This window comes from Equus asinus, chromosome 3, assembly GCF_041296235.1.
Source record: "Equus asinus isolate D_3611 breed Donkey chromosome 3, EquAss-T2T_v2, whole genome shotgun sequence".
In the NCBI taxonomy this organism is placed as follows: domain Eukaryota; kingdom Metazoa; phylum Chordata; class Mammalia; order Perissodactyla; family Equidae; genus Equus; species Equus asinus.
In genome coordinates, this window is record NC_091792.1 from 157664531 (window position 1) to 157688052 (window position 23522).

At 58.9% G+C, this 23522-nt stretch overlaps 2 protein-coding genes across 3 annotated transcripts in view; one reads left to right on the forward strand and one right to left on the reverse strand.

Moving 5' to 3' along the window:
• Positions 1 to 23522, forward strand: part of SORCS2 (sortilin related VPS10 domain containing receptor 2) — a 488954-nt gene that overhangs the window by 205551 nt on the left and 259881 nt on the right. The window lies entirely within an intron of this gene.
• PSAPL1 (prosaposin like 1) lies at positions 8371 to 11107 on the reverse strand. Its single transcript, XM_014855229.3, has one exon. The coding sequence runs from the start codon at positions 10955 to 10957 to the stop codon at positions 9398 to 9400; it is 1560 nt and encodes a 519-aa protein (XP_014710715.1). The 5' UTR covers positions 10958 to 11107; the 3' UTR covers positions 8371 to 9397.

Here is a 23522-nt window from a genome sequence, read left to right on the forward strand (position 1 = left end):
TATGCCAACTTGTCACGCGTTTCCAAAGAGATCGCCTGTTCTCACAGCTTCTCCATCACTTCCTCTCTTTTCCTGAAGACAGCACAAGAAGGGGCTGAGAGCGCTGACCTTCAGACTGGAGATGAGTTCCAGTCCTGGTTCTGTCTCTTTAGCTGTGTGGCCTCAGGACAGTCATTTCCCCTCTCTGAGCCCAGGTTACCCCATCTGTAAAATGGGGATAGTAGTATGGCCTGGGTTGTTGGGTCCAGTGAGGTGATGGGTGGAACATGCAACCCAGCGCCTGGCTCACAGGAGCATCAGGAGGCGTGGGCTGTGACATCATCGTCATCCCTCTACAGCAGCGTCGTTGCCCTTGGTGACGCGGAGTGGCGGGGGTGGACCACCGAATCGGGCCTGCGTCCTCTGTGCAGCGAATGTGGTCTCCACAGCATCTCTCCTCACTGGACACTGGAGACAGCCGAGTGACTCTGCCACAGTCCCGGCCCTCGAGGGGGTCCGGAGGCTCTGTCACCATCTCCTGTCCCCACCTGGATGATGGTCGGTGCTGCCCTCGTCTCTCTCCTGGGTGACGTGCCAGGCTCCAATTAGTCAGAGGTCAGCTTAATGTCACCTCCTCAGAGCCACCATCCCTGACTGCCCACCTCGAGTAGCCCTCCCCGCTGGACGCCACACTACCGGCTATCAGCTCTTTGCTGCATTTATCATGATCTCTCAGGATTTAAATGCATTCTTTGTAATGATGCTACTTTGGTGAAATTTTCGTTTCTAAACATTAGTATAGTTTTCTAAGATATGACTTGTCTGTTCACGCCGTTAGGCCACAGGCTCAAGGGAGCAGCATCCTTGCCTGTGTGGTTCGTTCTTGTGTCCCAGTGCCTAGAACAGTGCCTGGCACACAGTAGGTCTTCTTGTGGGGTTGAAAGCGGAGAGACTGGAGGTTTTGTCGGGCTGGCCTGTGAGCCGCTCTGGGGGGCAGGTCTGCTTCCTGCCTGGGACGAGCACCCCGCTCACCCGGCACCCGGCGTGACTTCCGGCAGAGTCGGTGCTCAGGGAGGCCCGGGCTGCCTGGTGGGCATCTCAGGGGGTGTAAGACTTTCTTCAGCTCCCTGGATTCTGGAGCTTTAGGAACAGTGGTGTGCTGGTAAATGTTTAACAAGCAGCATGCCAGGAAAAAGCCCTGCTTTGTAGTGCTTGCCAGCGTCTGTGGTGTAAACCCTCCCACTGTGGCCAATTTAAAGCCCCCACCATGAGAGCGGGGAGGAGATGTGCCCCATCAGCTCCAGCCAGCTGAGGTGAGCTGGTGCCTGCTGCTGCCCACACACCATTGTTTAGGAAGATTCCAGAGTCCTCCAGCCTCCTAGGAGTTTGCAGGTCTACGAACAGCGGCTGGGAGGATGCTGCTGGTCCAGCAGAGCAGACGGCACGTTGCCGGCTTTTCCCAGGAACCTTGGCTCTCGGTAGCCCTGGCTCCCCCGTTTCTCCTGGTTGGGTGTGAGGAGGAGGTCGTGGGGGCAGACTGGGCCTCTGGTTCCTCTGAACATGGGGTAATAATTGCATCTCTTTTCCAAAAACCCTTTGACAGCGAGAGTGCCAAGGATGAGTTGGGGTTGGAGAGCTCCCTGCCTTCAGGACATCCGGGACATCCAGGCCTGTGCGCCATGCGACCCCGGGATGTCCCTTTGCCTCTCGGCCTCGTTCTCTTTGTCTGCCCAGTGTGGACGCTAGCTCTGCCTCTTGGCTGTAAAATCCTCATCTACACAGCCCTCTGAACTAAGTGGGGAGACAGAGGCCCGGAACGACCTAGCGCTCCCACCTCCTGGAGGCACGGATACTCTCCCAGGAGAGCTGTCCGGGGCGCTGTTTCCCCGTGGTGAGTGTGGCATCAGCAGGAGGGTGGAACAGACCCGCCGTCCCCTGACCTTGGCCCCGTTTGTGGGCTGGCTCAGGGCCTGGCTGCTGGGGGATACGTGGGCAGGTGAAGTTGAGAGCTGTGGGGCGGGATTCCCAGGGCTGCCGTGACCCTCTCCTGCCTCCTTCCTTCATTCACATGCCAGAGTGTCAGATTCTTCTAAACTAAAATCGCCTGGAGTCCACACGGTGATACAAGAGCCTTGCATTTTCAATTTTGCCCCATGCCCCCCATCCCTGTCCCTCGGTGGCTGTGGAGTGGCCATTGGCTGCGGAGTCCCACAGGACTGGCCTGAGTGGCCTCAGCTTCTCTCCATCTCCATCAGCATCGGTGACATTTAAACCAGACAGCATGTGGGAGGCTCCTCTCTCGCTTTCTGCTGTGTGTCTTTCCTACTCTCCTCCCTTCCTGGGGCAAGGTCCACCTGAGAAACTGGTCTGGGAGTGGGGACACTCTTCCTTACTTTGTGCCACTCCCATTGCCCTGAATAGATGGCTCCCTGATCCGTAACCCCTCCCGATCGGGAGCCTGGCTCCACAGGGATTCCGGCCCCTTCCTGGGCTTGGGGAGGAATCAGAAAGAAACACCCTAGGCTTCTGAGGCATGAAATGGTCGCCACGACCTGGCCTGGGCACGCAGCGGTCCAGCAGGGACTCATGCCATAGAGGTCCTACTGGTGGCCCGTGGGCCAGGCCCCATCTCAGGCCTGTTTGGATTGGCCAGAAGAGGACTTTAAAACAGTGTCACTGAGCTGTCAGCATTCAGGAATCTCTCGATCTCCCATGAGCTGCCGGGGGTCCTGACCTCTGGAGGAATGGAAGGGAGGGGGGGCCGTGGTCCGCATTCTCCCGGGGCCACCGCGCTGCCCCCTAGAAAGGGCCTGGGTTTGACCATTGTCCACGACCCCTGGGCCCTGGGGCTGTGTGTGCTGTGTCCCTATCTAGTCCACCCTCTTCCCGTTACAGAAGGGAAACTGAGGCATGGACAGGGGGTGGTCCAGCCCTGTAGGGTCAGGCCCGGCGCCCAGGCCTCCAGAGGGGGAGCCCCTTGGCCCTTTCCCCATGGCCTCGGGAACAGAGACTCTTGTAGTTTCAGTCTCCACAGCTTGTCAGCCGTCGCATCTTCTCCCCGAGGGAGAATCTCGCTGCAGCCTCTGCCAGGTGCACACCCAGTACGGACGGTTGAGGGCCAGGGCATGTGCGAATCTTAGCGACAACCCTCTGGGTTGAGGTCTGCTGTTCCCAAGACGTCTTTTCCCACATTTGCAAGCAAACAGCTCGCTCCTGAGGCTGGCTGGTGGCCCTGAGCCGGGTGGAGAGCCCGGATGGCTGCGCTGGCCTGACTGGCCAGGGGTCACATCCAGCTCCTGAAGGGAACTTCGCAGCACACACCGCTTCCCCGAGGGGAGCTTGTGTTTGCAAAGTGCCATGATGCCACTTTCTGGAGGGAAAACTCGGAAATACTTCATCAGCGAAGGCAAGATTCCTCGTGTCTCCTTTTTCACTCTCTCCTCTTTCTCTCCCTCCCTCCATTCCCCCCCTCCTCCTTCCCTCTAGCCCCCACCCCGCGTCTCTCAGATTCTCCCAGTCAGCTCAGAATTTAGATTTGACTCAGCAGGCAGGCGATAATGGGACGATCCAGGACAGGCCGCCTGTGGTCACCTGACCAACAGTCTCTTTCAGGCCAATCTGGTGACCTCAGGCCATGTGGGCGGTGGGCCTGGGCCAGTTTCCAGTGTTCTCCGAGCTGCAGGAGGCCGTAGAGGGTCGGTTCAGGGAGGAGGCTGGCATCAGCTTGAAGGGCTGACAAATGTTGGGCAGCGTGGGTGTGCCCAGCCCGGGGGCTCGGACGCGGTGACCTCACTAACCTTCCCACAGATCCCGTAGGAGGGGGCCTATTATCCACACTATACTCACAGGGAAACTGGGGCTCAGAGTTGTTCACTAACTTGCCCAAGGGCACACAGCTATGAGTGGCAAAGCCAGGCTGGGACGTGCCCTTCCTCAGGACCTGCGCTCTCTCTGCTCTGCTGCGTGCCTCCCAAGAGTCGCTGTCTGCTCCAGAAATGTCCCATCATGCCGAATCAGGCCCAGCCCCCAATGACAGTGGGGACACAATGAATCTGGGGGGTTTCAGAGCAACAGGGCAATGCGGGCAGCCTTCCTGGGGCAGGCCGTGGAAGCTGGGCATCTGGACAAGGAAGGTCTCCGTGGTGACAGGAGCTGGGGAGGTGGGGCCGTTCCTGGGCCCAGCGTGATCTGTGTAATGAGCCTCTGATACCAGCTGCCTCCAGCATGGCCTCCCCAGCTAGAGCCTGGCTTTGGAGAGTTCTAGATGTCCTGAGGACAATTCCGGCACAGTCCAAGTCTCGAGGGGAGTGTTACAGGTGACCATATCGTGTAAGGTGCATGAGGCTCTACTGAGGGGCCTCTTGGTCAGGCCTGAGTGATCGAATGGGGCTGTGCTTCTCCCCATCCCTTGCGTTGGAGCCAGACCCTAAATGCAATCTAGCTTGGGCTGGGGGCCTGAACCCCACAGCAGGGTTCCCTCTCTGGGCCACAGAGGTTTGGCACGTCCATGAGTGTGCTGGGCTGGGTGTCTCTAACGTCCCGTCCTCACCAGGGTTTGAGGATCCGTAAGTGAGTGAAGCAGAAAGAAGGTGACGTGAGGCGGGGTCCTGGCCTCCTGCCCACTCTGCCCACCCCGCCCCCCGAGCTCCTGTGGGGGCTGGACGGGCCAGAGCGCCCTAGTTGGGAAGGTGGGGGTGGGCAGGAGCTGGAGTGTGCCCACGATTCAGGGACTGGGCGATGCTGCCTTTGACAGCTGACCATCGTGGGCGGTACAGATGCTGGCAGAGAGGGACAAGCGTTCACTCACAGGGGGTCTGCTTGGAGGGCTGTTTGGGGAGGAAAGCTGTGCACAGCAGGCCCAGGCCAGGTGTGACTGTGGGTCCCCAGGACGCAGCCCATCCGGCCATGGCGCCACCCAGGCCTGGAGGGTGCGCTCGCCTGCACAGCATCCCTGAGGAGGCAGGAGACACTAGCAGAACCCATTCGCTTCATTCACTGGGGGATGGAGTGGCCGTATTTTATACCTAGGAGGCCCAGCGTGGCTTGGACTTCTCACAAACATCTGACCCCGTGGAGACGTCCAGCCTGGATGGTCCTGCCCTCGAGGGGCAGACCAGAGGGAGGTTTAGGCTGAAGATGACGTCACACAGAGCCGGTGTCCACTAATTCATCTGATAAACACTCGCAGAGCCCCGTTCTAAGCGGGCTCTGTCCCAGGAGATGGGAAGACAGTGAGGACCTGCCCTCCTGGAGTTCACAGTACACCAGAGGGGACAGACCACAAACGAGATAAACAGGTGACATCAAGAGAGTGTCCCACAGTGGCAGCGGCTAATGGAGAGACAGAGAAGCCAGGAGCAGGGGTGGAGGTGTCGGGCAGGGACCAAACCTGACCTGACCTCCCTGGGAGGGACGTGGGGGCAAAGGTCTGCAGGGAGGAGCGAGCCTCCGAGAGGACTGGGTGGCGGCAATGGAGACAGACTGGGGAAGAGGAGCGGGGCAGGACCCCAGTGAGTACCTACTGCACTAGTCCGAGTGAGCCAGGGGCTGGTTTATAAGTGCTTCCACTCCAGGAGTTGTTTTTGGGGTTGCTGGGGCCATTTCACAGGTGTGGAGACTGAGGCTGAGACAGAATGTCAGGGCTTGCCCGTTTCATCACGCCTGCCTTGGCAGGGTTGGGATTGGCCTGGCCCTGACTTGGGGCTTTGCACAAAGCCGTCTGTGCAGATGTGAGGGTGTGCACAAAGCGATGTGCCAGCCGTCCACTAAGGCCTAGAGGTCTGGGGAAGATGGTGACGTGATGAGCATCCGCGGGAGCGAGCGCGCGCTTCCCTGATGTCCTCTGTTCCCTGGTGGAGACCTCGGAGGGCAGGGCCCCCGCGGCTGGGCCTCCCAGCCCCCGCAGGGTCTCCCACGGCTTCAGCATCAGCAGTCAGCTAATTTTCCCACCCTCCAGTTTTCTAATCCAAAAGGAATTTGATGAGGGGGATGATAAGAAAAACAGCAGCTGAGAGCAGTGGAGCCGCCCGGGGAAAGTCAACCGGCCAGGTCCGACCGCAAAGTCTCAGCGTCTTCGGGGCACGATCGGCATGAAGGAAGCAGCCAGAGCACATTTTCAGAGCCAGGCTGCAGGTGCCGGAAGAGAGACCGGTGTCTAAGGAGAGCCCCCTCCCTGACTGCACGTGCATCGAGCTGGCCCCTCCCGCACGTCATCATCAGTCCCGCGAGGACCCTGGAACGTGGGGATTGTCCCATTTAGGAATGGGGAAACTGAGGCAGAAGCCGTGGAATGGTGGACTCAAGACTTGAACTCCGGCCTCAGGTGCAGCGAGTGTGAGGATCAGGAGCACAGGCCTCGGAGCCTCATCCTGCTTGGGCTGGACTCCTGGCTCCATTGCTTGCTGGCTGTGTGACTTTGGGCCAGTTACTGAACCTCTCTGTTTTCTGTTTCTGCCTCAGGGAAATGGAATGATGATGGTGCCTGCCTCATGGTGGCTGTGGAGGGCGAGGAGTGAAGCCAGGCGGAGCTCTGGGGCAGCACTGGGCCAGGGCAGGTGGGAAACCCTCCTTGGTGGTCGCTGCCCTTGTTCCCATGGTGCTCACATGGGCTTGGGAAGCTGCCAGGCTCCCCTCCCAGCATGAGGGGTATGATTTGAATTTCATGCCTGGAGGTAAAAGAGAGAGTCCAGGGGGAGGAGCGAGCAGGCCGCGTGGGTCTTCCCGGACCCAGGACTCCAGCTATCTGCCTGGACTACTGTTCCAGATGTTTTGGAAGAGCCCGAGTTTGCATAAATTACGTCTTCGCTTTTGGTTCGATGTTCCTACCAATATGTCACTTTTCTTCTAAGAAAAGTCTCAAACGAACAGGAAACAACCAAACCCCTCTCCACCGCCAGACCCGTTTACCCTCGATTTGATGGGAAAGCATGAGGGCCCGTTTGCGGGGTTTCTGGAGGATCCGGGGCCTCTAAGTCGCTACGGCATCTGGAGGGCACCGAGTACCTGCCTGGTGAGGGACGGTGTCCATCCTCCTGGGCGGCCCCGGAGGAAGCTGCCTCGCTCATTGGGGCAGAGCGCTGCCTCTTAACCCTAACCCTAACCCGGGGGATCCAGGCACCGTGGTGTCTGTGCGGGCTCTTGGGAGGAGGAGGAGGGTGATAACATAAGAGAGGGAGGCCTCGCGTGTGGCCGAGCGCCTGTCGGAGGGGTGGGGTGCACGGAGCTGGGACTCAGGTCCCCAGGCCCAGGCTGGCGCTGGAGCGGAGCTGTGGGGTCATGGCCAGGTGTGCTCTACGGCCTGCCCGTCACGGACAACCACCATGCATGGGCGTGTTGGATGGGCTTACGTGTGGTCCAGCCTGCACTGGGTCAGTGGGAGCAGTGGGTCCCAGGCCTGGGAGCAGGGTGGGCAGAGGGAAGGGATGTGTGGAGACCCCGCCCCTCCTGCTGCAGTCGCTGTGGGCGGGGGAAGGTGGACAAGCTCCCGGCCGGAGGGTCTGGGATAACGTCTCAGTTCTGCCTGGGTGGGCCCCTGGTCGTGTGTGACTAGTGACGTCCCAGGAACCTATGACCTGGCACACAGCGCCAGCAGGTGTCCCCCTTGGGCCAGGGCAGGGGCCAGAGCTCCGTCCTGCCCCAGAGCAGTGAGCCTCGGGCCCCAGGTGGGGACACCTGCCGGTGGACCAGCGGCCTCTAGGGCCATTCCTGGAGGCCGTGGCCCAGGCACAGGCCATCAGAGGCAAGCACCTGTGTTTTGGAATCTGACAACGAGCTGCCTTCCTGCGGCCGTGTCCGGGCCCTCAGGTCGGTGGGTGGGCACGATTGCCCGCCCCTTGCCATCCTAATCTTGGGCAGGGCTGACCGGTGGGCCCACGCCTGCCCAGCCAACAGGTGCCAGCAATGAGGAGTCTGGAAACTCAGGCCAAGCAGGCCTGTCTTCCTGGGGCATTGGCCGGGGCCCAGGACACTTGCCTAAGAGCTCAGGCGCAGCTTCTCGCAAAAGAGCTCCCCCTCAGCCCCTGCCAGCCCAGGCCTGGACACTTCTCTTGTTCCAGAAGAAATCGTCTGAGGGTGACCACCAGGCCTCACCAGGCCAGGACTCGTGTGAAACACGTGTGTGTGTGTGTCCCACAAAAGTTTGAGCACCTCCTGTGTGCCGGCCCTGTGCCAGGCATGAGACACAGAGGGGTCACGTCCTGTGGCTGTCCCCAAAGGACCCCTGCTGTGCCAGGGAGACGGATGATGACAGCACAGCACGAGAGGAACCACAGTGGGCGCCTGAACTAGGCTGAGAGCCCCCAGGAGGGCTGCCCGCAGGAGGGGCCCCGGGCGGCCAGGGGTCGGGGGCCGGCGCCACGGCAGCTCCCGGGAGCGAGCACACAGCACACTCCATCCGGAGGGCCTGCGTTTATTCAGTCCTTGCACAGCCCGATTCTTCGGGGGACCCTGCAATGGGCTTTGCTGGTCCCAGCAGACCGAGGGATGCTGGTTTCTGGGGAAGAGGCTCTGGATGTCTCCTTGAATTGTCTCAACATCCCCACAAGCAGGTATGGTCACCCCTATTCTACAGATCAGGAGACGGAGGCTCCGACAGGTGAAGGGACCTGCTCCCCCTCGCACACGCTGCTCCACAGCCCCCGGCACCCGCTCCAGACCCCTGGGCTGTCCCAGTGGGCTCTTACCCCTCACGTTGTCTCCTCATTTAGAGCACAGCACAGGCCTTCCTCCCGCCTATTCCCAGGGTGGCCAAGAATCTGGAGTGCAAGGAGGGGTCCCCACAACGGGCAGAGGCATTGGAAGGATTGCTCTGAAGCCCCAGCACCCCTTGGAGATGTTGTCAAAGCCCCAGCCTCCTCCCCAAAATGGTCCACAGACACTCATACCTTTGGGACCAGCCTCAGAAACCCCGGTGGAGAAGCTCTGGCCTGAGCAAGTGACGGTAGCTGTGGATCAGGCCTCGTTCCCCAGCTGTTTGACAAGACGGATCGGCCCCCACCCGTAACAGCCCCTCTCAGCTACCCTCTGCCCCCACCATTGCTTCCCCCGGCCAGGACCCCAGCCTGGCTCACAGCTGGGCTATTCATCACGGGGGCACCAAGGCCACTGCCGGCTGCCCCACCACCCCATCAGCAACATCGCAGCGATGAGACTAAGGGGCAGTCGGCTGGGACGGGTGGCACACATCAGTTTGTTCCAGTCCATCAGAGGCGCTCGCAGGAGTACAGCCGCGTGGCATAGTTGTTAGGACAGAGCTCTGTGGGGTCGTCAGGACTTCAGCTCGGCTCTTCCCGGCCTCCCCACCCGGAGCCTCACTTTCTCACCTGTGGGGGGGATGGGGAGAGCGCCCACCTCGTAGGGTCCCTGTGGGATTCAAGGAGATAAGGGCCTCCTGGGGGACATGGGTCTCTGGTGGTCATGATCACGCGTGCTCTCCAGCGCGGAAGGGCGTCACTTTCCACATGTGCCGCTGGCAGTGTTCCACAGCACCGCACAGCTCGGCTGCCTCCCAGCTCTTGCACCAGAAGTTGGGCCCCATGACGCACTGGTCCGTGCCCAGCAACGGGGTCCTGGGGGCGTGGCAGGCACCCATCTTCATGCACAGGGCCTCGGGGTCCATCATTTCCATGAGGCTCTCCACAAGCACGGGCTCGTACTCGGTGACAAAGCGTTTGCACTGGATCATGTAGGTCAGTGGCAGGATGCTACAGCCACCCTGGAAGGCCATCAGGATGTTGCGCTTGGTGCTCTTATGCTCCAGGTTGCGGGCAGACACACCGAACAGCCTCTTGCACCCATTGCAGAAGCTGACCCTGTTTTCCTGGCCCAGCACTGGGGATGGCACGGTTGCCAGGTCCTCGTGGACTGCCCGGGCCCGCCTCTGGCTCCTGCACAGCCGGATGGCCTTGCATACCTTTTCTGGGGCGACACTGGCCACGAGCTGCACCAAGGAGGGGCTGTAGGTGTCCACCAGGGTGACGCACTGCTGGACTATGGGAGCCGGCATCTTCGAACACACACGCTCCAGGGTGTGGCTGATCATGGTCTCCGTGCTGTTGGATTCCAGCCACTGGTCCAGCTCCTGGACCACTTCCAGACACACCTCACAGGTCAGGAGGGATTTCATCTGGATCTCGCTCTTCTTCCTTGGGGACACCGGCTCCAGGGAGGGGATGTCATCGTGCCCAGCTGCCGTGTGAGCCAGGAGGGCGGGTTCCCTCAGCTCCTCACAGAAGCCCCGCTTCCTGCAGATCTCCTTCGGGGGGGCAAGCCTCAGCGTCTGCTCAGTGGGGGCAAAAAACTGGCGGATGTAGTTCTTGCAGAGGAGGGCCAGGCCCGGCCCCAGGGACTCACACTGCTCCTGCGTGATTGTTTCTGCCAAGTGGGACAGGTTGGACCCAACAGCAACCTGGAGCTGGGTGACCAGCTGGACACAGTCCTGGCACACAGCGTCCCCTGGAATCTGTGGAGGGTGGAAGCTGAGGGGCCCATTGGCCATGAATGGGGCCACCACTTCAGATATGTCCTCCTCCGAGAGCGGCCCCGGGCTGGCCGGGTGCCTTGGTAGCGGCTGGCAGAGGGTGAGCGCGGCACACAGCTGTGCTGGGGCCCCGCCAAGCATGCTCAGGATGGCAGAGTGATGGGCATCCACCATCCCCTTGCATTTGGCTGAAGACTCCTGGCTGGGGAGCCACTCACAGGTCTTCATCATCAAGGCCAGGATGTCGGTCTCTGTGGCGTCGGGGTTCAGCCCATGGCTGGAGGCAGCAGCCACATCCAGGCACACGTCGCAGGGCAGGGTCTTGGCAGTGGGCTTGCTCCAGATGGCACTTTGGCAGTGCCCCACGGCCCCGCACCTTGTTGCTACCTGCAGGTCCTGACACCACACTGCTGGACCCTTTGCACACTCCTGGGGGCCAGAGACGGGGCTGGTCAGGGCGGCGCCCAGGAGGCCGAGCAGGGGAAGCAGGGCCTGGAGCATGCTGCCTGGTGCCTCAGTGCTCCGATGTGCCTGTCAGCCTGGCTGCTGCTATAAACCCCACATGCTCGCCTGGCCCCGAGCGTTTGCACCAGGGTGCCCCGCCCTGGGACGCCTCCCGGCCTGACTCATAACCTGGCTCCACACACAACACAAGCCTCCGCTCTGGGTCCTTCGGCTTCCTTGCCTCTGCTCTCGAGTGCCTTCTGCCTACTGCACCATTCCTCCCTCCTCCCTGGAGACGCTCGTCTTGCAAAACCCAGCTTGTATTTGAAGGAAGTGCAAGGCAAAGACCCGTTTCCTGGGAAGTCCTCCTACCCGCACCCCCCTCCCCACCCCCCCCACCCCCCCCACCCCCCCCCCGCCCGGGGCTCACTGAGCCTCCTGACTTGTTGGTCTGGCTGGGTCCCTTCCTAGAATATGAGACCCTGGCGGAATTTCTGCCGCCCTCTGGGAGGTACGTAAATACATTCTATCCTGTTTTGCTAGCAGATTAAGTGAATTTAATGACTAGCCAACCGCTGAAGCTGCTGTTTTCTGCATTGGCCTTACAGTGGGGTGCCTGGCGGGCTCTGCTCCTGCCTCTGGCCCTGGCCGGCTGTGCCATCTTGGGGCGGTGGCTTTGTGGAGCTTCCTGTCTTCATCTGGGATGAGAGCACCCATCCACCTTCCAGGACAAGACACCTACGGGAAAGCCACTAGCAAATGGGTTCCTGGGCCCAGTTTCTTCCTTCTGGAAGCTTGGCCGAGCGTGGGCTGGTCCACAGTCACTATGAAGGTGTGGGTTGAAAGTACACATACGTGAAAGGGTTCGTTTCATTCTGGTGTCATTTGTTATCTTATTTTTCTTCCTTGGTTTTCAGAAGAGCTCTCAGGCACGACCAGCAGGATCAGCACTGGACAGGTGCACACGGCTGTCCAGAGTTGGATCCTGCTCATGAAATAGAGAATTCTGGAGCTGGCCTGCCTTTGGCCTGATTTCCCAGGGGTGGGTGGGTCAGGGGCCCCGTGGTAGGGGGCTCCCCCCGGGCTGCCTGCATGCCTTGCTGGGTGTGAGCCCCTCAGGTGGTGCCCTCGCTCCGATTCGGGGCTCTGAGCGCTCAGCAGGAACATTCTGCGCCCCCAGCTCTGTGGGCCGGGCGTCCTGGGCTGAGGCTGCGGCAGCCTCGGTGGAGGAATGTGGACAGGGCTGTGCATGCGCCTTCCGTCTGGGGTGCTGGGCTGGGGACAGCATGTGGTAACACAGGATTTGCTCAGCTCTTCCCCCCGCTTCCTTGGGGCCAGAGGAAGGGACAGCCCTGGGGATGAAGTGAGACTGGACTCTCAGCTGCGGGGATGGCAGTTGGCCGGCTCCCGGACCGCAGTCGCAAAGGTGGGGCTGGAGACGTGGGCGCCCTAATCTCGATTTGCCGGGGGCAGGCAGGTGTGGGTTCGTTTCAACACACTTCCTGTCCGCCTGCTCTTCATTCCTGATATTGTGGAGCACCCACTCTCATCCTACAAGGACTGCGGATGCAGGGCTGAGCAGGCAGAAGGCCATGGCCGTGGCATGAACGGGCCTGTGCCAGCGCCCTGGCCGGGCAGCCCCGGCTCCCTGCTTGCCCCTCACCATCCAGCCCCACGTCGCTGCCTTAATCTCCTTCCACCAATGCTGTGCTTCCCAGAGGCCCAGAACATTCTCCTCATCTTTGCACCCCTCGGCCTAGCGCAGTGCCCCGCTGGTGAAATACTGAATTTGTTTTTTCTTTTAAAAAGTGTATGAAGCCTTTTCTTTGGTACTTTCTAATTTTTGACTTTTTATTGAAATATTTCATGTACGCAGGAAAAGGCACAAATTATAAATGTTCAACTCAGTGAAGATCTGCTAACTGAGCCAGCACCCAGATCCACACGGAATAGCCACAATGCCGGGCAGTCGCCCCCGGGCCCCGCCCCTGCCTGGGAACCGCGACCCTGACTATTTTGTGTCTAACTCTTTGGCGCAACATTATGTCTGTGAGATGCGTCCATGCTGCGGTGTGGGTCAGGCATTCTTGTTTCTCTGTGGATTCCACTAGGGGAATGTGCCCCAGTGTATTCATCTATTCTTTGTGCTAGGCATTGGAGTCATTTCCCGTTTGGGGCCAGTGTGGCCGATGCTGCCCTGAGTGTGTCCGTGCAGGTCTCAGGATGCAGGTGTCTGCCGTCTCTGTTTCATCCAGGGGCGGAATTGCTCGGCGTGCCGTGCAGGTGTCCGGTGGAGACCGGCAGACGGTTTCCCACCCTCAGCCGTGTTGGGGAGTTCTGGCTGCTCCACGTCTGTTTTGTTTGAGGGGATTACATTTTATTTTGATATAATTTCAAACTTAGAGAACAGTTGAAACAACAGTGTGAAGGACGCCTGCCTGACCTTTATTCAGATACCTTTGTCCCATTTGCTTTGTGGTCCTCCTGCTCCTGCCCTCCTCCTTTCCTCTCATCTGTCCATCTGTCCACACGCAGGCACATTTACATATGCTTTCTTCCTGATCCGTTGAGAGGCAGTTGGAGACATCGTGTCCCTATTCAGTGTCTATTTCCTAAGGCCAAGGACATTCTCTCGGATGATCACAGTGCATTTGTCAACATCAAGAGCTGTAATGTTGACACCGTACGATCGTCTCACCCACAGCCCCGGTTCTGACTTCACAGCGGCCCCAGGGCTGCCCTGTGTTGTGTTTCACTTTCCAGGCCAAGCTCCCACCCAGGATCGCACGCTGCGCGCACCCACATGGCTCCGGACCCGCTCGTCTGTCTTTGTGACGCCGAGTGCAGGCCGTTCTTTGGTGGATGGCCCTCACCTTGGGTCTTTCTGGGGTCTCCTCATGGTGAGGTGCGGTCATGTGTTTTGCAGGAAGCCCTCCAAGGTGCTCTCGTGTCCTTCTTGGTGCACCGTATCAGGACGGTGTGGGGTCAGCCCAGGAGTGCGGATCTGGGGTCCCCTGCTGAGGGTCTGCCTGTTTCCTCCTCTGAGAAGTTCCTGTTTTCTCCGCGTAATTAATAAGTACTATTTAGAAAGGCACTTTGACAATATGCAAATATTCTGGCCTCATCAGATGTTCACTCGCTCCTTTTAGCATCCGATGATCATTTGGTAACCCGTTTCCTTCTGTATTTATTAGTTGGCATTCTTCTGTAAAATAGAGCTTTCTCTCCCTCCCTCCTTCCCTTCTTCCTTCCTTCCTTTCTATCAATGTGGATTCAGGAACTTTTATTTTATTTAGTAGGTTATAATCCACTGCTACCAATTGTCTTGATGCTTAAATTGTTCCAGACCTGCCCAGTGGGAGCCCCTTCGGGCTGCCCTTGGGTCCCGCTATTCTTCCGTACTTTCTGCCACAAGATTTGCTGCAGGCTCATCTTGTGCTTTCCTGAACCAGCCCTGGAATCAGCCTTCTCTCCAAGGAAAACGGTGTTTAGAAACCAAGATCCGAACACCAGCTGTGCCCATGGTTACTGTGGTGTCGTTCCTTCTGGGCTGTCTTGGTGAACAGAGCAGTGAAACGTCCCCTCGTAGTGTCAGGGGCTAAAGGAGGAGGACGTGGACACAGAACAGAAACAAACGTGTGCAGACACACAGACACGTGTGCACGTGGAGCCTGTCCATCCGTCCATCCGTCTTCATAAGACTATGAGTTCACACTGATACTTCCAACACCTCAGAAAACATTCTAGTTTTTTCCCTTTCCATGTTTATAACTCCCCTGCCCAACAGTGAGGAGCCTGGCTCCCATGATTCTTAATCTATTTACTGATTTGCAGAACCCTAAAATACAGAGATAGTTCCAGAAATGCTAACTCCTATCACTGTGAAAGCAAAACCTGGTCACTAGACTTCTGTGTTTGCATATATGCCTCTTTATTCTATTGAGATAAAAGTTACACATAGCCAAATGCACACGTCTTGGCAAATATGTGAACTTGTGTAAACCACACCCCATCCAGATGCGGGAGGTTCCCGGTTGCTCCCCATCGCTGTCTGATTTTCTTTCACTGTAGAGTAGTTTGGCCTGGTTTTGAACCTGATATCAGTGGACTCGAGCAGTCTGTTCTCCTGTGTCAGCAGCTTCCGCTCGACCGTACGAGGTCCATCCATGCTGTGGCTGTCGCCGCCTCGTGCCTTCACTGCTGGGTACTGTTCTGTTGTGTGACCATGTCGCAGTCATTCACCCACCGTGGCTGTCACTGGGCAGCTTCCACTTGGGGTTGTTCAGATATTGCTGCTCTGTACTTTCTGGGTGAGGTTGTACGCTGGGCAGAATGTGTGTTCCTGGACGCCTGGGGAGGGATTGCTGGGCATGTGGTCTGTAGGCACTGAGCAGATGCCCCAAAAGACTTTTCTAAAGTGGTGGCACCAGGTACTGTCACCCAACAGCTTTGCTCCACATTGCTCTGATTTCGATCCTATAGAAAATGCTGGAAATGATATGATAAACATTCACTCACTGGCCACAATTTAACAAATGGCAGCGTTTGCTGTATTTTTTATATATTCCATTTGTTTAAAAGTTTATCTGGAAATTATTTACTTTTTCTTCCCAAGTAAAGACAAGCCCGGCCACAATGGGATTAAGGAGGCTGATTTGTGGGTGGGACCCTCACCTGGAGCCCGGGACCTGGGAGGGGAAGCAGAGGAGATGGGCATAGAGCTTGCTTATCGCTCGCTTCTAGGAGGCCTAGCTTTCAGAGGGAATCAGGAAGTTTTTGAGGCCCTTTGAGGGGAGGACAGAAAATACTCTCCTCCCGTCTCTCCGTCTCTCCGTGCTTTGCCTGCCCTCTCGCCTCCACTTCATCATCAGGTCCCTCGGCCCCCCCTGCCTGCCGTGTGGGAAGGAGCTGCCCCTGTGTGCACAGTGGCTCTCACTCACTCTTCTTCCCACGCAGGGTGACAGAGACGTCCAGCCCCAGCCCTGTGGGACTTGCCTGCCAGGTTCTGAGGGTCTGACCACGGAAGTTCTGGCTTCTTGTCCTTCCAACCCGTCCGCTGTGGCCATGCCTGGCGCTGCCCCTGCCCACTCCCAGGGCTGCCTCTCTTCCTCTCTGTCCTCCGTCCTCATCTGGCTGACACTCCCATCCTCTGCCCAGGACCCACCTGCACCCTCCGGCCACATTGGGACCCTAGGGTGGGATTCACACCATGACTCATTTCACACATGCTGCTGTGGCTTCTGCGTGAGCTGGGGCTCGACAGGGAAGAAGACAGACGAGCAGTGGGTATTCCCCTCCAGGGACAGACTGTGAACGTGTGGATACCAAGTGGTCATTCTAACACCGAGGGAAAGGAGCTGCCTGGAGTAAAAGGAGAGAGAAGGGCTAAGATGGGGTGGGGAGGTGGGCGCGCTCGCAGCTGGGTGGCCTGTGCAGCCCCTCTGTGAAGGTGACCTGGGTGCAGCCCTTGGATAAAATGGGTGCCTAGGGAAGGCACCCCAGGAGGGAGGCACGGCCGGGGGCAAAGGCCCTGGTGGGGGGTGCATGCTGCCCTTGATGCAGGGTGAGGAGGGCAGGCAGGCATGAGCCCCCATGAAAGTGATAGCCCTCCTGAACCCCCTAGATGAGGCGTTGGTTGCTTCTGAGAAGGCTGACGTCAGACTTATTGAAGTACCGTCTTTGTGAGGTCTGGGAGAGAGAGCGGCCCAGGTGAGGGGCATGGAGAGAGAGCGGCCCAGGTGAAGGGTGTGGCCCAGGTGAGGGGCATGGAGAGGCAGCTCAAGGCTGGTGTCAAGGCCTCCTCCAGGAGAGCACCCCGGCCCACCGGAAAGCCCCCAGAAGGCGGAGCGCAGGCCCTGCAGCGTGGAAGCCGAGTGTGGCCTGGCAGAGCTGGCAGCCAGTGGAGGTGACCAGGACGAGGTGAGGCCTATCAGGGAGCTGTGTGGGAGGCCTCACTCCTACCTGAGCCAACAGGTGTGTGTCGCGTGGGTGAGCCGGGCAGAGCTAAGGGGCAGGAGCAGGGATGGTGGGATTCCTGAGCAGGGCTGAGATGAGGGGGATGCTGGGAGCGCCCTATCAGAGCATGTTCCCAGCATGGGGTTGGTGGGACTGGATTTCACCAAGCCCCAGGTAGGAGCTGGACCGGCGAGTCGGCTGAACCCAGGTTAGCATGATCCACCCTCCTCCCACGGACAGGAGACACTTGTGCTCCCTGAGGGATGGAGTCGGGGCGTTTGCAGGGAGTTAGAGGCTGCAGGGGGCCTGGCCGTTTCCCAGATGAGCGCTATGTATGAGGCAGATGGGGCCCCTCCTCATTCCCCCAGGGTCCCCCTGGCATCTCCCACTCCGGCTGAACCTGATGCCCCCACCTGGGCCTGGCCGGCCTCGGAGGTCAACCTTGAGGTCTTGGTTTCTACTGATGGCCTCCTCATTTCACCATGACAGTAGAGGAAAGAGACCCTGCCCCCAGCCGACCAAGCCAGCGCCCGGCCTCGGCAGGTGCAGCTGGTGCTGGCGGAATGCTGATTGGAGGGATGCATGCATTTCCTGGGGCTGCGGCAACAAATGAGCACGCCGAGGCTTCAGACACAGACAGCTCTCCCACAGTGTGGAGGCTGGAGCCTGAGATCGGGGAGTCAGCAGGGCCCAGCTCCCTCCGGAGGCTCTGGGGAGGGTCCTTTCTCGTCTCTTCCGCTCCTGATGGTTCCAGGCGTTCCTTAGCTTGTGGCTTCGTCACTCCAGTCTCTGCCTCTGTCGTCACACTATCTTCTCCCCGTGTATCTGTGTTCAAATTTCCATCTCATTATAGGGACATTAGGCATTGGATTTGGGCTCACCCTAATCCAGTGTGGCCTCATCTTAACTAGTTCCATCTGGAAGACGCTATTTCTGAAGTAAGGTTGTGTTTGCAGGTACCAGGCATCCAGACTTCAACTTGTCTGTTAGGGAGCATCGTTCATTCCACGCACAACGGGAGGGCTCTGGGCACTGACCTTGACCTTAAATGCCGGCTGTGCTTTGGATCCAGCCTTGCGCTGGGCAGCCTGGCGGCAGACAGCCCACCCCCTGCGTGGACAGCATCTGGGGTTCAGGGCGGCACCTGGGTGTCGGTGGAGCACCTGCGACACGCCAGCCCCTGAACACTGTTTGTGAAGCTCTTCTTGGCACATGGCAAGTCTCGCAGGGTCGGAGCTCAGCTCCAGGACACACAGGCCTGAGAGGTGGGGACTTTGGAAGGCTGAGCCTAGTTCCTCAGTCCCTACAGCCCCAAAGCCTTGGGAGGCCCTGAGCCTTCCAGCCACAGGGCCCCAGGCACTGAGCAGCCCAGTCTTCAGACTGCAAAGGTGGGGAGCCCCAGGGTGGGTGGGGCACAAAGACTGGGGACTAGAGAGGCTCAGGGGGTGAGACACAGATCTCTGGGACCCTGGGGTCCAGGGTTTTAGACACACACACCTCCAAGCCCAGAGGGCTTCACTCAGGGTCTCAGGATGCTGATGTCACCCGAGTGTCTCCCGCGTGCCCAGCAGCTCGGGACGGTCCTGTGCTGCCTTCCTCCTGAGTCCGAGGTCCCTCCCACACTGCTGGGCGCGCCCGCCTCCCTGGGCCCGGTGCAGCTCCAGGACCAGCTTAACATAACATGCCCCCCACCGCCGGCCTCCTCCACACCCGAGGCTGTCTGTGGGAAGCACCCATGACAGCTGGCGGGCCGCACCTGCAGGTAAACTAGGTTGTCTCATCCCTGCGGGCGGAGGGAGGTGGCAGGTGACCCGGGCAGAGTCCTCCTTGCTCTGGGGAAGAGGGAAGATAAGGAGACTGACAGCAGGTGGCCTGGGCCTTGTTTGTTCTGCTGTACCTTCCTGCGAATATTCAGCGGTCACTTATTGACCACCTACTCTGTGCTGAGCGCCTACTCTGTGCTGAGCACCATGCCAGGTTCTGGGGATATTTGAGTTAACAAAACGGACAGAAACCCCATGCTCCTGGAACTTGTGGGAGGAAGCAGAAATTAAACAACAAATATAACAAGTAGGTGCTGTAAACTGGAAAAAGTGAGTGAGGGGGAGAGAAATTACATAGGCGGGGGTTCAGGAGTGGGGTGGTCAGGGAAGGCCTCAATGACAACAATATTTGAGCAAAAACTTAGAGAAGGTAGAGGGGAGAGCCAGGTGGGTGTCTGGGGGAAGTGTGCCCCAAGCAGAGGGAGCAGCCTGTGCAAAGGTCCTGAGGAGGCGGGTGCAGTAGCAGCAAGGAGGCCAGGGTGGGAGCGGGGAGAGCTGGTCAGAAGGGGTTAGAGGCCACTGCAGGGACCCAGGTGAGAGGCGACGGGGGCCTGAGTGGCAGGGCTGGGAGGCTGGCCGTGGGTTCCGCATCTGTTTCAAGTTAGAGCCAACAGGATGTGCTGGGGTTTGAATGTGGGATGTGAGAGAGGAGTCAGCGACACACCAAGTGTTTGACCTGAGCAACTGGGAAGTGGCCAGGAGGAGGGGTGGGAGCAGGCAGACCTGTCAGGCCGTTGTTGTGACATCCGGGTGAAGGCAGCTGTCTGATCTGGGGAATGGCGAGGGAGACGGAAGAGGGACGCTGACAAGCAGGCCATCGCAGTGGGTGCTGAGAGAGAGGGAGGGGATGAGGGAAGCCCAGGCTTGCGCCATGGGGCCCCCAGCCCTCCTCCCAGGAGCAGAGGAGTGGGGTTGGGGAGGGCGAATGGTGGCCTCAGAATGGGGGTGAGCAGGCTGAGAGCCTCGGGGACTGGGCAGCTTCCACTGCAGACACTTATTCTCCTTCAGTCCTGGAGGCTGGGGGTCCGAGATAAAGACGGGGGCAGGGCTGGCTCCTTCTGAGGCTCTGAGGGGGAATCTGTCCCAGCCTCTCCCCTGGCTTCTGGGGGTCCGCCGGTGTCCTTGGTGTTCCTTGGCCTGTAGACACATCACTCCGATCTCTGCTCCATCTTCACTCGGCGTCTCCCTGTGTCTCTGTGTCCAACTTTCTCCTTTCTAAAGGATGCCAGTCACACTGGATTAAAGGCCCACGCTGCCCCACGATGACCTCATCTTAACTAATTACGCCTGCAACTGCCGTGTTTCTAAGGCCACATCCTGAGGGACTGGGGGTTAGGGCCTCAGCATCTGAATTTTGGGGGCATACACTCACCCCTTCACAGTCATCCTTGCTGAGCATTTGTGGACACTGAGGTGCCTGCTGGGGATGCTGTAAGACTGTTCTGATGCACTCAGAATGCTGGCTCGTCCCCCTGGGGGTGTGCGGAGGGGCTCAAGGTCTGACAGCATCTCGATCCTCTGCTGGCCACGGCCACCGCCTTGTCCTCATGACCGAGGTCACCCCCGTTTCAGCCCCGCCTCTCACCCCACACCTGGTGCTAATGACCCACCCACAGGGTCCACCTGTGCCAGGTTCTGTGTGAGACCCCCGTATGCCCATGGACTCCTCACCATGGCCCTCAGGGAGGCACTGTCCCTGTCGCCTTTCAGGGTGAGCTCCGGGCGGTCACAGAGCTCGTGGCAGTTGGGGCCAGGGTTCGGACCAGCTGCCCTCTGAGTCCCCATGCCCTGCGGCTTTGGCTCCCTGGGGACGGTTTACCCTCCTCTCCCTCCACACGCTGTGGTCTCTGGGCCCTGCGGGAGCCCAGGGGAGCGGGGACTGTGGTGCCCTCGTTCTGCTGTGAGGAGACCAGGGCTGAATGCCCCTGGGCACGAGCCCCACTGTTCCCGATGCAGATCGTGTTCTCCTTCCTCCATCTGCAAGGCTCTAGGTGGGCAGCGGGGAGCCGTGGGCACCGCTGGAGCACAAAAGAGCCTTGCTCGGGTGGGGCTGGGCAGGCAGGCTTGGCTCGCCTGGAGGGTTGAAGCCAGCTGGGTATAGAGTCCCGCCCACCAGGGCACGGCCAGAGGAGCTGTCCTTGGAGGGGAGGCAAGCTGCCATTCACCACTGGCCAAAGGGCCACTAGCCACTGTCCCTACCCCTCCCAGGGAGCTCCTGATTGCCCTCGCAACATGGCTTACTCCGTATGCACCCACGAAGGGGACAGCATCGTGGGTTGGGTTCCCCAGAAGGGGACTTCGAGTCGAGGCATGAGAGCAGGTGGTTTGTGAGGCCAAGGAGACACTGAGGGGCGTGGGGCCGTAACTCCGGGAGGGGGAGGCAGCCAGCACAGTGCCTGTAATGAGGGGTTACCACCATGGGGCCGAGCTCAATCCCCTGAGCATTTGTCCCCCTACTCCTGCCTGCCATTGGTAAAGGGACAGGCCGCCCCTCCCACAATATTCTGAGAATCTGGCTGTCAGGACTGGACAGTGAGTGACCAGGGCTCGTCACTGCATGGTGCTTGCAGCAGAGTGACCGACCTCAGCTGTCTGTCCTGAAGTCCTGATCTCATCAGTCCTCGGAGGGGGCGACATCCCTCGCTCTGAGAAGGATGCAATGAGAGTGCGGAGTGGGGCGAGTGGGCGTGGGGCATGCAGCCCACCCAGCTCGGGGTCACCCCACCTGCCAAGAGGCCGGCAGCCTGCTCCTTCAGCGCCGTGGGAGGTTTCCTTTCATCTGAGGAGACTGAGGTGGGGGTCTCTGAATCAGCCAGGGTGCCTGGATGGTTGGGCCGTGGGCCCCTGGGCTGGACAGGGCTCATTTTCGGGGCCTAATGTCACCAGGGCTCTGGCTCATGGGACTGACTGCGTGGTGGGTTGTCCTCCCTTTTATTGGTCGCTTACCACATGCAGGGTCCTGTTGCTACCTGCTCACCATTTAAATACCATCACTGCTTCTGCAGGACCTTCTGGGTACCTGGGTACCTTCCGTGATTCTGGGGCAGTATCACAGTATCCATTCTCACCCATTTCACAGATGAGAAGACTGAGGCTCGGAGAGGTCAAACCACTGTCCTCAAGTTAGGCCTGTGTGCGTACAGCCATTGTCTTAGTTCCTGTCACTTCTCTTTGTTAATCCCATCCTGGAAAGTGTTCTGTTTTCCATGGAGTGGATAGACACACAATTCACAAATAAATCAATCCACATATTGGGAACGTGGACTTCAAAACATGGCAATCAGAGCCAGCATCTGGGGTCCTCCCGGCTCTGCAGCAGGGGTAGGGGGGCAGGATCAGGACAGGAACCCCGGCTCCTGCCACCTGCCGGGAGCGTGCTGCTGCCCCTCAGAGATGAATCCCAGTGGTAAAAAATCACAACTCTGAAGCAGTTCAAACCAGGAGAAACAATGTAACTGACCCCCCTACATCCAGGGATATTAGACAGATGTTAACATCTTGCATGTGTGTTTCAGATTTTTGAAAGAAGTGAAACATCACAGATACAGCAGAGGCATTTCCTCCCTCCCTCCCTCCCACTCCCTCCCATGACGTGACCTCCACACTAACACTGATGTTATCCATTCTCATCCACATTTTCACAGTTTTGCCACATCTGTCTGTGTCTGTAAACAATGGACCTCATTGTGCGGTGCACTTTAAACCTACGTGAATGGTTCTGTATTGGACGTGTCTGTTTGCGGCTTGCTTTTCTGCACTCAATGTTGTGTTTATGAACTGGATCCCTGTGATGGGGGAGTTCCACCGTATGGATAACCCCCGGTTTACCCCCATCCCTTCCCAGGGACACTATGTGTTTTGCTCCCCCACTTTTTTGCGGTTGTGGCCAGTCCCACAGCCAACAGCCACGTACAATCTCCTGGTGCATGTGCATGAGCCCGCCAGGGGCTCAGGTGTGCCCCTCTGCAAGCGGAACTGCTGTTGGAGCCCGGAGCATCTTCTGAGCCACTAGCTGTGGCCAATGCGTGCCCCAGAGTCCTGTGTCAGCCGGGTAGAGAGAAGGATGGGACTTCAAGTTCATGTTCTCAAAGGAAGATTTTTGTCTGTCTGTCTCCCTCCCTGCTCCCCGGGCACCTTCACGACAGCACAGTGTAGAATTCACACAGACTGATCAGGGGACAGATCCTTGCTTTGCCAACCACTTTGGGTGAACCGGGGCAGGTTACCCCATGACGTTGTGCCTCTGTCTCCTGCCTACAGACGGGGTGAGGATTCCCCTTGGCCCGGTTGCTGTGACCCTGAGTTTTGCTCAATGGGTGACGCCCGTGGCATAGTGTTCAGTAAATGTTGGGCGCTGTCATTTGTTCGTTCGTTGATTCATCCATCTATTCATGAAGCCTTTAGTAGTCACATGGGGGGCTGGCTCCCGTGGGACCCTCTGCAGCCTCGCCCGCGTCCTCTTCCTCATCCCCTTCCTCAGCTGGCCCTGCAGGTCAGGCTTCTCAGAGGAGGATGCTGTGTTGTCTCCAGTCTTTGGCTTGGAAAATCGCTCTGGTTTCCCAGGAATCCGACGGCCGCCTCCCTGAGGAGCTTCCCCAGCCAGACATGCCTCCACCCAGGGTCCCGATGGGAGCCGGGCCCTCTGCCCCAAAGGGAAGTTCATGAGAAAGGCCCTTGGGGCCAGGGAGGGAGGGGCGGGAACTGCGGAAACATCTGGAAATTCTTGATCCTTGAAATTGTTAAACAAATACCACTTGCTCTCCTCCTTAGCCTTCAAACAACCCGAAGAAGGGGGCCCACGGGACGCTTGGGGCAGCCGCGCGTTCCAGTTCACAGCGAGGCTT